Below are 14,333 nucleotides of genomic sequence, written 5' to 3'. Positions count from 1 at the left end.
GGAAAGAGTTTACTCGAAATGGGATTTCCTCTTCCCTTTGGCACAGAACATCTTTAATTTCTCAGTGGACAGAGACCCTGTGGATCGACCGCTCACAGATGCTACAATTACAAGGGCATCCAGAAGAGCTGGAGGGGACCAGCTCCTCATTTGTCTTGGAGGCCACCTCTCCAGTTAATGGCATAACATGACACCCAAGAAATGCCCTCTCTCCACTTTGTGGAGGCAGACACACAATTAAAGTTAGTGCTGTCGGCAGCATTGCTTTTATGTTTAAACTAGTTACGTGTCCACAGAGGTAGCAAACAGCATTTTCTCTTTGACGGGCAGTGCAGCTATTTCAGTCTCCGCTCTGTACCCCAATGAGTGAGAGAAGCAGGGGAAAGACTGCCAAGCGAGTAAGTCCTTGCTCTCAACAGGTTTTCCTTTCCATCAGTGCCAATTTAATTTGGACATCATGACATTACAAGGAGGAGGAGAACAGAGAAAACATGCCAATAATTTAGGGCAGTGTAAAAAAACCCCAAACCAGTCCAGACACTACCAAAATCACATGTAGGAAAGGGATGTGTATCATAAAAAAAGTTCACTGAGGAATTTGTAAGACGGGATAAGTAGCTTGTAGGCACACAAAAAAACCCAAACAAAACCCACCAACCAACCCACAACCAAACCAAACCATCAAATCACATCCCATTTTGTTAAGATACTCATAAACTTCAGCAAGTCCAGCAGAGGACAACAAGGACGGTGCTCGAGAGCTGAAGCACAAGAGAAGAGAGGGAGGGAGGGAGCTGGCCTGGTTCATCCTGGACAGGCAGCTGCAGGGGGTCTAACAGCGCCTGTCCAACGCCCAGCGGGAGTTGTTGAGGCGACGGGGACGGTTTCTTTAGAGATGCACAACAGTCAGACTGAAACAGGGCAGGTTCCCAACAGATTTACCGAGGGATGGGGGGAGAACGAAACTAAACTTCGTTACGATAATTAAACTTTTCCAAGGGGATCTGTAACAGTGGCAGTTTTTCCATTCTTGGAGGTTTCTAAGACCTGACAAGTCTAAACGCCAAGCGACCTGGTCTGCGTTCAGTGTTGACCCTGCTTTGAGTAGCAGGTTGAACTAGAGAGCTCCCAAGGTCTCTTCCAATCCGAGTGATTGCTTGTTTTAAAGAAGATTAACATAATCATACCACTGCAATTGCATTTGCAGTCAGAAATTCTAGAATAATTTGCCCTGCTGTCTTCAAACAAAACCATACTTACCTATACATGATATAACCAATGAATAACACTGTTTGCACCGCTACAAATATGAAGAAGTGCATTGTAGATAAGCACGATGGAAATGGTGGCAAGTCTGGACACTTGGATTTCTCATTAGATGGCTATAAAAACCAAGAAAGAGTATTAAGAAGAAAGCAAACAATCATGCCATCAATAGACTGTGATGGGTAAGAAACAAAACAAGGACTTTGCAACACTATCTAAAGATTGGAGCACAAGCAGAAACCAGACAGAAACGACAACACTCTGAAAAATCAGTCTTACTCCTCACCTCACTGTTACCTTTGTTTCTCAGATACACTGACTGGTGTTAATTTGAAGGTTATAGGGGAAAGAATAAATCTTTGGCAAAATTAGCCCAGGAATCAAGAACCTTCTACGGGATCGTAAGCTAATTCAGCTTAATTGCTACCTAGGCTAGACGAAGGTGCTCCTGGATGCGAACGCAGCCATCCTCACGCTTGGAGACCGTAAGCAGAGCCTGCCCGAGTTTACCCTGATTAAAGCTCTCCCTTCTGTGCAGAAGCAACAGGGAATCTCCTCTGTATGGAGCTGTTAAGTAGGGGGACAAACACAAAAAAAGCACCCAGAAAACCTAATTGCTTGACCTTGTTTCCACAGGAAATTAGACTAAAAATCATGCTCTTTGTGCAGAACTTCTCATCAAGACACAGATCATGCAGTTAGGTCAAAGCAGCGCAGTTTTAGTGAAGCAGCTTAATGAAGGATTAATTGCTCCGTAAATTGCATGCTGGCTCATCCTAGCTTTTCACTAACAGCCAAATAAAGACGTATTACAGTCATGCTTTACACGACCAGCACATAAATTACCGTATTTCGTTGCACTAAATGCTCAATGTCCCTCTTGACGACATGAAGGTGCTCTTTGATGTCGTTGAAGTGCTGGGTTGTGTCATAGCCCCCTGCAGCAGCGCCAGGATGCTGAGCTGCGCTGATGGACCTCACAGCTTCAGCCACGGAATTCCTGAAACAAGACAGACAACAAAACATCCTCCCGCACAGAACAGCTCCTCTGCTAACAGCCGGTATTCTGGGCAGCTTTTAGTTCGTTAAAAGTAGTTTGAAATACATAGTTGTCCCAAAAGGCAGAACACATTTTGTTCCTAGCTTCCAAGAATACCTATCAAGAAATAATTCCTTAATCAAACTATGTTTTTTTTTAAATATTTAACCCCACAGACAGTTTCAATTTGTACAGTGCATCCTGTCCTGAAGTCACGCTGAAAACGAGATCTGGCAAATGCTCCATTGCCAGACATCTGCTGTGCCTGACTGATGAAGCCTGAAACAAGTGTTTTATCTGAGGCTCTTGCCAAGGCTTTAGGATAAGCAGAGTTTAATGCAATCTTTGAAGAAAACCAAAAGCTGTTTGAAAAATAAATAAATAAAAGCAGTCATGTAAGAAATAAAAATAAAGAAGAGGCTTTAGGGATAAGAAAAGATTTAGATACATCCTTATTTCATGATTATCATTTATACGAGAAACTCATTTCCCACATGCGTTGTCATAATACTTAATATCGTCTTCACGTGAATTAATTTTGCTTCTACAACAAATCAAATTAAATCCATAAAAAGTTGAGGTTCCTTAACTAATTTTGTTTGAGGTAACCTAGTCAATGAGAGAAAAATACTTAATCTCTAATCAATATGTTTATATAATTTTCCCCTGCTGTGATGTCTCTTTTCAGTTGCAAAGAGGATTATTCTACAGCTAAAATATTTATCATGTGAATGTTAATCTCTTCATTATTAACAGAATAAGCAATCAAAATGTATGTCCTTGGATTTCTTTTTAATTTACTGAAAACTTCACATTTTGTTCAGACCAGAGCTTAGCCCGATGCCCTCCAGGTGCGGTGCTGGCAGCCCCCGTGTCACCCGTGGCGTGGGCCGCGATGCAAGGCCCCGCCGTGGCCAGGCTGCCCTGCCCAGCCTGCCCTGTGGATCGCGCACAGCGCTCCAGCCACGGGGTTCGCGCTGGATTTCTGCAGAACTCCCAGCGTGTCTCTCAATAAGCTCATTTTTAATACTGCAAGGTTATTGAAAGGAGTTACCAAAACGCAGCTGTTTGCCTCTGTAAGCCACTGCAAACAAGACCAACCAAAGCAGCTCTCACCTCCTCTTATTCTACATTTGTGGTTTGGAACTTGCACACAGAATGATGCAAAAATCCCCTCCCCTGCCCTAGCTTAGATCAGCATATAAAACTATCCAGAAATTATTTTATATTTTTTATTGTCACTGTCTTGATTATTTAAACTACATTGATTAACATGTACCTGTACTTTGAATTAGTGTTATAATAACCTGTTTTAGACATTTGACTGGATTTTTTTTAATATAACCCATGCAACCACCATCATGACCACTGCCTAATAAGTGCTGATAGTGACTCTGTCTGCATCCACCACATTACCTTGCCCCTCTATTTTCAGTGCTAGAACACAGCTGCGAGACTGTTTTGTTCCTCTCCACCCTAACACCAAGATCCCTTTGTAGTTCACAAGTCTTCCACCTTCCCCCAGGCTGATCCAATGCCGCTGAAAGCAAAACAACTTCCCTAAACAGACTTGTCTGTATCAAATTTAATTTACGGTTACTTCTGCCTGAACAATACATGCTGATGGTTTCTATTGTAGGAACATGCGAGATTCTTCTGTAATCAGGTGATTAAGAAACCCACAAATCTTGACAAGAAAATTACTCGGACAGTAAGTCCTTTTCCTCCGGGATGACCAGCAAGGCAACAGCGGGCTGTTCATTTCTTTCTATAAATAAAACATTTCTTTAATCTAAGGGAAATATTAAGATGATGTTACGCAAACTCATACCTAGTAAGTAGTCACTAAAAGGGCAGACTGCCAATGTTAACAAGGAAATCTAATTTGCTTGCAAGGTATAAAGATTTGTCAAGAATATTAACATGAAGCTTTCGTGGAAGAACAAGGGCAAAAATGGAAGCACTCTAATCTTCCTTCCACAAAAACTGACCTACTTAGAGAAAGCACAAGAGCTGCCCTGGAACCACTACAGGAAACAGCCCGCAACTGCAGGAGCCCTTTTTTCTGCCTCACTTATGCCCAAGGAAAGGAATGCTTTAACTGCTCCACATGAGGGGTTAAACCAACCAAAGGCCATTCCGGCTGAAGACAGCAATCGTGAAACACAGACAGACATCCCTGCCAGACGCCTTCCAAATCCGTTTTAGCAGTATAGCACCTCCAAAATAAGATTTTTACTTCATTGGTAACAGTCTGGAAAGGTGCAGCAGACCTCTCAACTGATTTAAAAAACTGCATCCTGAAGAGCAGAATTCATTAATCACTTGGAACTTGCAAGTGTCCCTGCAGATACAGAAGTTTCCTGAACAACTTCAATGGCAGAAAGTCCTCTGGCAAAAGAGTAAACCAACCAAAACCCACACACCTCATGTTCTCTAACCCACAAGAAACGGGGACTCGGTTAGTAGAATGGTCTACACAATACATTGGGTTTGTGAAAAAATCAAACCCAGTGCATTTGTCTTCACCGTGTAACGTGACAGAAATTTGAGTGCTATTTTCCCCCCTTTCCTTTCTTTCCTTGAGTGCTGTTACAGTACGTCTTAGCACCTAACAAACCACGACACTTTTAGTCACAGCTGCGTTTCCAGTATCTCCAAGGATGGAGACTGCAAAACCTATAAGAATAGTAAACCTATGTAACACCCATATAATAAGTGATATATAATATAAAAATGCCAACCAATAATATAATAAAACCTATATGAACATTACATCAGCAGCAGACTGCATGTATTGACAAGATACTCCAACACACTTTTTGGTTTAGGGTCACTAGCTATAAATAGAAGGCATTTATGCTTGTGGAGTGACCAATACTCCAAAATAAGAGCAACAAGTTTCCGTGAGGTAGCAGGTTATCAATTTAGCAGAAATCAGTCGTTTTTAGAGGGACTGGACTTGTCTGTTGAAGTAGAATCTCATGATAAAAAGTAAAAAGCGAATTAGGGACCACCCTAGAAACAGGAACTTACTTTATTATAGAAATTAAATGTACGCAGAGTCATAAACAAGGAACTGACACAGAAATTACAAATCTGTTAGTATTCTCCTACTGAAATAGTAAATAGAATTTTAAAGGTGCAGAAAAGAATATAAAATTCAGAACACAGCCCTCATATTTAGAAAACATTTACCTTATTTCATTTACTTGTCTAATGACCTCTTCTTGAGTTTTCACAACCGTCTCAATCTCTTGCTGGGAAACCTGGCGGTGGGGGAAGAAAAAAGATCTGTGCACCTAGGAAAAAGCAAATCTCTGACGCTGCTGAAATCAGGCTGAGCTACCAGCCACAGGATGGTTTTTTATTTACCTGTCCTTGTTGACCTGGAAAACCAGCTCCTCTTTTAGCGATCTCATCCGTGACTGCAGAGACGTATCTCCTCTGCTCGTCCAGAATCATGTCCAACTGCCTGTTAAGCTGCTTGATTTCAAGATGAATTCGATTCTGCCCCTCAAAGATTTGCCTCAGTTCTCGATCACCGACGGTCTCAAAAAGATCATCCGCTGAGGAAAGAAGCACAGGTAGCTCTTACCTACACCCTTTCCTCCTGAGCCGCACTGGATCTTTCTTGTGGCCTTCGAGTTTCCACATGGACACTCTTGTCCAGTAATCTGATGTATGTGGTGTTTATCACCACTGCCAGGGCAAAGGACACCCAATTGGGATGAGAACAGCAGAACCGTGTGTTCAAACCCAGACTCCATTCTAGACTTTCCATGTCAATGCTTGGGTAATGCACAACACAAGACGGGAACGGGATGCGGGTATCGTTAGGAGGCGGCCGTCTGACTAGCGCTGGATTACCACCCTCCTTCAGAAGGGTCTTGCGGGTATTAAGTAACAGCTACTTTTCATAAGTAAGCTTTACTAAGTAGCTTGAAATAGAGAAGTGACTGCACATTTTGAGTGAGTCTCTCCAGTCTGAAATACCTTTAAACCAACACTTGCCGAGTGCTGCAAATGCATGGTGTCAGTAGTCGGAAGGGCAATTCTGCCTCACCCAGCTGAACTGAAATTTCTTACCGACAGTTTAAAATGTAAATTAAAGGCCACAGTTTTTTAAGAACATCAGGCTGGATATTTGGTTATATTAGCCAGTCCGAATACCAATGCTGAATGCCAGCTAATGCTGTGGTGCTGACCCTGACAGAACTCAATACATGGCCAGTAGTAGGCAGGCATTAAAAAGCTTTTCCAAATAAACACATGTTCCAGCATATCCACTACCCATCTTTAATAACCATCCATGAAACCAGATGGAGAAAACAAAGTGTTATGAATGTGCAGAAACAGACCAAAAAGATGCCCTTTCAAAGAACCAAGCAAGCCTTGCCTGGCTTTAGAGAGGGATGCATGGCCGTCCTCTCCCACTGTTCACACAGATCCGGTTGTGTGGTTTGTTTTGGTCTCAAACCAGTCATGACAAAAGGGACTTTGTTTCAGAAAACACTTTACAGACAAAAGACCAAGAGTTTCCTACAGTAAATAACATCAGTAGCAGCTCAGTAGGACCTGTCAGAGTATCAGGCCTTAGTTCTGAGTACCCAGGAAAGTCAACGTTTCCCTTGACAACTGAAAAACCGCTCAAATAACTTGCCTGGCTGCCCTTGCACATCAGGATGCTCCTTTTGAAATTCTTCTTTCTTTTTATCCAGTTCTTGCTGAAAGTGTTCAAACTCTTCTTGATACTTCTCTTTATCTTTTTGAGGAATTTCTGCATCTGGAGTTGGCTTTAAAACATTATCAAAGAGGGTGGGGGGGGAGAGAGGTTTTCATGTTCTCCACCATTTCTATACAACATTCTCCAGCAAGGCTGCTCTGATTTCAGATTTGAAGACATAACACAACTAGTGGAGCACATCAGTATATTAAGTTGAAGTGAGAAACCAGACATTCCAATAATTTTTCCCTGATAAATACATACTTTCCACAATTAAAATGAATTCAAGTTTTGCAAGGACAGATGCTGTCCACAGACGTGTTCTAGAGGGATGGGAAGCTGAACGCAAGCACAGATTAAGCATACTTGGTAGTTTGTTTTCTCTGCACGTTTTGATTTAACATCATTAAATGATTAAGGGAGTGGAGCATCTCCCTTATGCGGAAAGGCTGAGGGAGCTGGGTCTCTTTAGTTTGCAGAAGAGGAGACTGAGGGGAGACCTCATTCATGTTTATAAATATTTAAAGGGTGAGTGTCACAAGGATGGAGCCAGGCTCTTCTCAGTGACAAACAATGACAAGACAAGGGGTAACGGACACAAACTGGAACACAGGAGGTTCCACTTCAATTGGAGAAGAAACTTCTTCTCAGTGAGGGTGACAGAGCCCTGGCCCAGGCTGCCCAGAGAGGTTGTGGAGTCTCCTTCTCTGCAGACATTCAAAACCCGCCTGGACGCCTTCCTGTGTAACCTCATCTGGGTGTTCCTGCTCCGGCAGGGGGATTGGACTGGATGAGCTTTGGAGGTCCCTTCCAATCCCTAACGGTCTGGGATTGTGTGATCAAGATTTTTGTTGATTCAGTGTCACGTCAAGAATTCTCGTCTTGAAAGCGTTAATTATTACGAAAACGTTACAGTATTAGTCCAGTTTTTCTGAAACAGGTAACAGCACCGCTGCATGTCAAAATCCTGAAACTGGGATGCCAAGTATGACTTCAGAGAAAATGCCGTAATCTGGTGCTACATATAAAACACATACAGTAACATATTTTACTAATTATGGATAAAGATGCTTACTACTTCCTTCCCAGGCTCGGTCAACTGGAAGGTCAGAAAAGACAGGACATCGTGATCATCTGTATTCAACAAACAAAACAAAAACCCAGTGTTAATTGCTACACGTTACAAATTGTGGTACTTCCCAGGTCAGCTCGGCACCTGCAAGGACCTTTGGGCAATGGCATCCCCCCAAAGTCCTCCCAGGAGTTCACGCAGCAGGGAACAGGTCTGCACAACCCCTTCGTCCGGACAAACAGAGTCCTTCTGCTCTGGCCAGGAAAAGGCCTAAGCTTATCAGCGAGGGATGGGAAAGGACTAATTGCATCATCGTGGTACAAATTTGGTATAATGGATCAACTCCAGCAGTAGGAAAAAATGCTCGTGGAAGCCCTGCAGGTCCCCACGCCATTTGCCACGATTTTTAACATTCGCTACCTGCAAGTCCTCCTGTTGCTGCAGATATGCCAAAATATCCTTGTGATGGCAACACCATATCTTCCACCTTCGCACAAAATTCATAGTCTTCTTTATCCGGAGTAAAGCCATTGTTAATTAGTACCTAAAAGGATAAACACAGTTTTTGCCACATAAATCCATTTGTTTTAGTTGCTCTGTCAGTTTACAGTAATGGTCACAAATACAACTTATTGGGCAATCCAGCAGCCAGTACTAGAAATCAAAAAACACTCTTTTTTGAAAGATACATTTACAAAGTAGATGCACAAGCTTTCTATTTTAGAAAGGAAAAAAAGGCCCGAGTCAAAGTTCCACGTGAACAGAGGGACCTGGACAGGCTGGAGCACTGGGCAATCAGCAGCAGCACATAACAAGTCCAAGTGCTGGATTCTGCACCAGGGACACAGAAATGCTGGACAAGTCTAAACTGGGAGAGCAGTGGCTGGGGAGCAGCCCCGCAGAGACCTGGGGCTGCTGGCTGACAGCAGGCTCAACGCGAGGGGAAAGCGCACCCAGGGTGCATCGAACACGGCGGGACGCGGGTCAGGAAGGGACTGTCCCGCTGTGCTCAGCACTGCTGCGGCCTCACCTCGAGTGCTGTGGGCCCTGCAGTTTTAGAAAGGATGTTAAGGTACTCGAATGTCTACTGAAACGCAGAAGAGGGTGAGCAAGCTGGTGAAGGGCTGGAAGGCACGGCCTGTGAGGAGCGGCTGGGGACTTGGGGTTTGTCTCATCTGGAGAGGAGGCGGCTGAGGGGCAACCTCATTGCTCTGCAGCTGCTGAGGAGGGGACGTGGAGAAGTTACACAGAATCACAGAATCACAGAACGTTAGGGATTGGAAGGGACCTCAAAAGATCATCTAGTCCAATCCCCCTGCCGGAGCAGGAGCACCCAGATGAGGTTGCACAGGAAGGCGTCCAGGCGGGTTTTGAATGTCTCCAGAGAAGGAGACTCCACAACCTCTCTGGGCAGCCTGTTCCAGTGCTCTGTCACCCTCACTGAGAAGAAGTTTCTTCTCAAATTTAAGTGGAAAATTTAATGGAAAAATTTAAGTTGGTGCTGGCCTCTTCTCTCTGGGACCCAGTGATGGGACACCTGGGAATGGCTCAAAGCTGCCCCAGGGGTGGCTCAGACTGGACACGAGGATTTCTTTACCGAGAGGGTGCTCAAGCCCTGGAACAGGCTTCCTGGAGAGGCAGTCGATCCCCCACGCCTGTCAGCATTTCAGAGGCATTCGGTCGACACCTTTAATAACTTGCTTCAACCTCTGGTCAGCCCTGAAGTAGTCGGGCAGTTGGACTGGACAATCGGTGCAGGTCCCTTCCAAACACAGTTACTCTGTTCTAAAACTGATCATGGCATAGTAATAGTCCCTGACTTGGGGATCATTAAAGGCCAGCCTATCAAAAGCATACATCCCAGTAAGGTTCTGGGCAACACAAATTTCCAGTCTGATCTAGAAGAGTTACCCCTTACTGCTTTTAGGTTGACTTTAAGCTTAGAGAGATTCTCTCTTCCTCCACAGAGGCATTTGCAGAGCTGCTAAGGTCAGCAGCAACACTCAGTCCTGAGGCGTTCCTGGATAAGACAACAGGGACCAGGCGCTTTAAAAGAGAGAGCAGCCTTGGAGTCCGAAATTTAATTCTCATTCAAGGGTAACAGAGAACTTCTGCCATTACAGCACAGTACAAGGTCCACCCCCTGCTAGGTGCATTAGTGTTTACTTTTAGAGAAACTTTTACTACAAATTAACAGCTGAGTGTTTTATGGCTAATACCTATGGATAGTCAGCACAACTGACCCCAGCGTAGCGTCAGAAAAACACCTGCCGAGTCAGCTCGGGAAACTGCAGGGGCACTGAAGCAGCCAGAAAAACTTGTCCAGCATTTGAATGCACTGCACCTCCTGCCAACTTCTGCTACTGAGCCCAACGTCTCGAGAACACTGGAATTAACATAAGAGCTCTCTGCGTTTTCAAATAGTTGCAACACTCTTGCACTTAAAAAGCTGAGAGATGCTAGTAATGATGTTATGTCAGAGTACTTACAGTCAATGCTTTCTGGTAGTACGTTATCTTTACTCGGACAGGATAGGGCTTGTTGCGGAAGTCCCTCTGACAGGATGCCAACGCTTGCGTGGAACCATCACTGAGCAAGAAGACAACTTGCATAAAACTGTATCTTATGATTTATCAGCTAAGACAAAAAAGCATCAGTGTATCACTAAGCAACATCACGATAGCTTTTTCAACATACAGCTTTCTGAAAGCTGTCCCACAACTGCACTGAGCTTTTCTGAAGTCCGAGATCAACAGATGCTTCACACAGGACACAGACAGAAAGCAGGCATGGGGAAATCTGTTTGCTTCTAAGGTGTTCCCACACCGTGAACTGAGATGGAAATGAGCTGTAGTCCAGACTGCACCAGCTGAGCTAGACACTTCTCAGAGGATCCAAAAAGATGTAAATTGTGCTGCTGACCATGAACAATCAAAATTAAACCAATTAATTTTAATATCAGGCCATTAGCTTTCAGTTAGTCACTTCTGTCTGCTATTAGCTGTGTGTGGAAGATACCGTAAGCCATGAAGAGGTAAAACACCTGCACCACCATTTATCTGAGTTCATCCATCCCAGAGGACAGTTGCCATTAAATATGCACCGCTTCTGTGCGGTTACTGCCAAAACAGCGTTTTAACAGACAGAAAAACTCAAATGTAAAGGAAACAATACAGTTTCATTTGAAAGAAAACTTTATAGTGTTTCTCAAAAAGTTTCATGCAACATTTCATCCTTAACAGCGAAAACAAACTTACTTCTGATGGTCATACAGAAGTTTTCCATTGTTGCCTACAACGATCACTCCAGGATTGTTTTTCTGGAAAAAGAAATAGCAAATGAATGGAATAGTTTAATTTGAAGTGAAATGTAAGTAACATCATTGATAGCCTTTCTGCGACGAAGCTCCTGAAGTCTTTCCACTACAGATGCACCACCGATGTTTCTCTTCTTCCTGTACTTCAGGACTACACATGCACAGCGACTGAGGAGCACCGTGTCCCTCTGCACGCTTTGCAAGGGACCACCACATTCATCGCATGGTGGGGGGTGAAAAAACCCACGCCACACCAGTTCCTGGATACACTACCAATTGCCATCAGTTGACAAATACAGAAATATAAAGGCCACAGATAAAAGAAATAAGTACACAGTGATACTGAAACCAACAGAGGACTCGATACATCCAACTTTGTCTACGTAACACTAGGAAAAGCATCCAGACAGACTATGTTGACATCCTGCTGACCTTGTCAGAGTCATCAGAAAAACCCCAGGAGCTGCCTATCTGTCAGAGACTAAACAAAGTCCACTGAACACAGCCGCAGTTACTGAAACGGCTGGAGGACAAGAACAAGCTAAAACGATCATGGCAGAACAGATCTGCGGGGCTATTCTGGTGCCTCCGGGAGTTTATGAAGTGAACTCCCATTTTTACAGGAACACAAGACTTCTAAACAATGGAGTTTGGTTGGCTTAATTGCTTCGACATTGGTATCGCTTCTGCTCAGGCTTTGCGGGTTTTAAATGAGCATCATCAGCAGGGTGCTCCGAGCTGGCAGTAGTAGATGAAGTTTACTTCTGGATAATAGCATCCCAGACTGAGGACCAGTTACAGCACCAGACGTCTTCCAGTGAGCACACGGACAGCAGCAAGAATTTCTCCATACTGGGACTGAAGTTACAGGCTGTCATTAAACAAGTCTGACAAATTTCAGCACTTAAGACACATCAGACCAATACAGGCACGGTGACGACTTCTGTTTTGACCAGAAGTGACACATCATCACTTTCTAAAAATAGACAAGCAAAAGTTTCACTGCACACCGACTAAACTTACATCAGTGTCCATACCCATGCCAGATGTCAGAAAAAAAAGGAAAAGGACTTAAAAACTGTTAATAAGTTGAGCAGTACTCCAATTCTGTCTTGTTTCTGAAGATCAGAAACATAAATGTCACCTTCAGTCTTTCAGCTTTTATATATGATGAAGTTTGCTGTGTATCAAAAGCCATCTGTAGTAAAAAAAGCTTGTACACCTGCAAGAGTGTATCTAAAACATCTAGAAGCAAGCCAAAGTAGTGCAGGAAAAGCAAAAAAAAAAAAAAGCAGAGCAGACCTGCTCTATATTGTTAATGTTTCCCAGGATCATTCTGGGCTGGAAAACAGGAATTCAAAATAGCAACTGTCACCCCCATCTGCTACAGATCCACAGGGCAGGTTTGTTCCAAGAAAAAGAGCATCTCTGAAGACAGACGGAGAGATGTGTGTTTCCACAGCATCACACTTTGGAACAATATGCCTCTTCCTACACACACACATCTTCAGATCGATCAGCACTTCAAGTTGTGCAAGGACATCCCAAATCTCAGCTTGTACAGACGCACGTGGTATTTTCCCTCCAAACCTAACACGTGAGCCAACACGCAGTGAAGATTTCATCATGCGTTATCCTTCACCTCCCTGCTTAAAGAACGTGGGGGAAAAAAAGGCTAGTAAAGTTCTATAGTGGGAAACTTGACTCTTGTAATTCACCCTTTTGAAGTGACAGGACAAGAGTAGGAAAAGAACTTTTTTTTTTTCCCCACAAAGCTGTGCATATAAAACCGGCAGGAAATTAAGTTATAATCTTTGCTAGAAGAGTTTGCTTCCCACTGACCTTTCCATCATTGTCAAAGGAGTCGAAGAAAATCCCAACACCATTCCACTTATCGGCTGCCCCAAAAACAGGGCCTTCCAAGCCTTGCTCTTCTGTAAACCAGATTGCCTGTTACAGGAAGCAAGTGAGAGTCGTAAGTCAGGATTCACTTTTTAAAGCACGTCTGCTCTTTCTCAGTTTGATAAAATTCTTCATACCAATCCATCAGCTCCAATGCGGCCTCTTCCTGTAACTCGAAAGGTCACTTCGACTTCCCAGTGTTCAAATATTGACTTGTTTTTTGTCCACACTGATCCTCTTTGGCTTTTCAAGGATGTCGTTATACGAATCTGATCTGCACTTGGTATGGCATCTGGGAAGGAAAGGAACCAACACTGAATACTTGTAAGTACTGCAAGAGCTTGACTAGCCAACAAATCTTTAATTTCACAAAATTCTCTGGTCTCCTCAACTAGAGAGCAGTTTTCAAAGTAACTTTTCAGTGGAGTACTCAACCACCTGAGCGGCTGATTGTTGTTGCTTTACAGAAGACTTAATCGCCTTCTATCTGGGACCAAGCTTAAATAGAACATTGGTCTTGCTGTTAAGATATGTATTAAATTTATTTTTTCAAATTAGCTTTCTGCTGTGTCCCACATGACTCTTCACAAATCAGAGATTCCAGTTCTGTTCTTTAAAAACAGATGTTCTAATTTTCTGTTTAACAGTTCAAAAGAATAACAGGCATACATTTAGAGAGAGATTCGTTCACTTGTATTAAATAACATTTTTGTTGTTATTACGTGCTTTTAAAAAGCTCATCTATGAAGACTTTCCTTCGTGTCCCTTGTAGCATAATGTCAAATAAGAATCAAAAATTAACAGTCATCAGTTAACCAAAACGAAAGTCTGTCAAAGGATAACAACATAGCATTAGTTGCTGCAGAGAGAAACCATACTGCGGTGGAACGTTATTCACAGCGAACATCAGTGCATTTTCCGTGGGGGGGCTTAGGGAAGCGCAGACGCCGGCTCCTCCGGGCACCTCAGCGGCCGGCGGGCCCAGTGACACATCATCACCTCGGAGTCCTCC

At 43.4% G+C, this 14,333-nt stretch overlaps 1 protein-coding gene across 1 annotated transcript in view; it reads right to left on the bottom strand.

The window, feature by feature from the left end:
* LMAN1 (lectin, mannose-binding, 1) overlaps positions 1-13,613 on the bottom strand; it is a gene marked incomplete at its 5' end in the record, with an annotated part of 14,238 nt that extends 625 nt beyond the window's left edge. The window contains 11 exons of the mRNA XM_010191655.1: positions 1,261-1,382; positions 2,113-2,266; positions 5,504-5,574; positions 5,681-5,874; positions 6,969-7,101; positions 8,107-8,165; positions 8,524-8,647; positions 10,593-10,692; positions 11,361-11,422; positions 13,262-13,369; positions 13,459-13,613. Of these exons, the coding sequence (XP_010189957.1) occupies positions 1,261-1,382; positions 2,113-2,266; positions 5,504-5,574; positions 5,681-5,874; positions 6,969-7,101; positions 8,107-8,165; positions 8,524-8,647; positions 10,593-10,692; positions 11,361-11,422; positions 13,262-13,369; positions 13,459-13,613 (1,282 nt within the window). The remainder of the gene's footprint in view (positions 1-1,260; positions 1,383-2,112; positions 2,267-5,503; positions 5,575-5,680; positions 5,875-6,968; positions 7,102-8,106; positions 8,166-8,523; positions 8,648-10,592; positions 10,693-11,360; positions 11,423-13,261; positions 13,370-13,458) is intronic.
* Between the last annotated feature and the right edge of the window lie 720 nt (positions 13,614-14,333).

This window comes from Mesitornis unicolor, unplaced genomic scaffold (assembly GCF_000695765.1).
Source record: "Mesitornis unicolor isolate BGI_N332 unplaced genomic scaffold, ASM69576v1 scaffold49499, whole genome shotgun sequence".
NCBI lineage: Eukaryota > Metazoa > Chordata > Aves > Mesitornithiformes > Mesitornithidae > Mesitornis > Mesitornis unicolor.
This window is presented reverse-complemented; position numbering and strand designations above follow the sequence as displayed.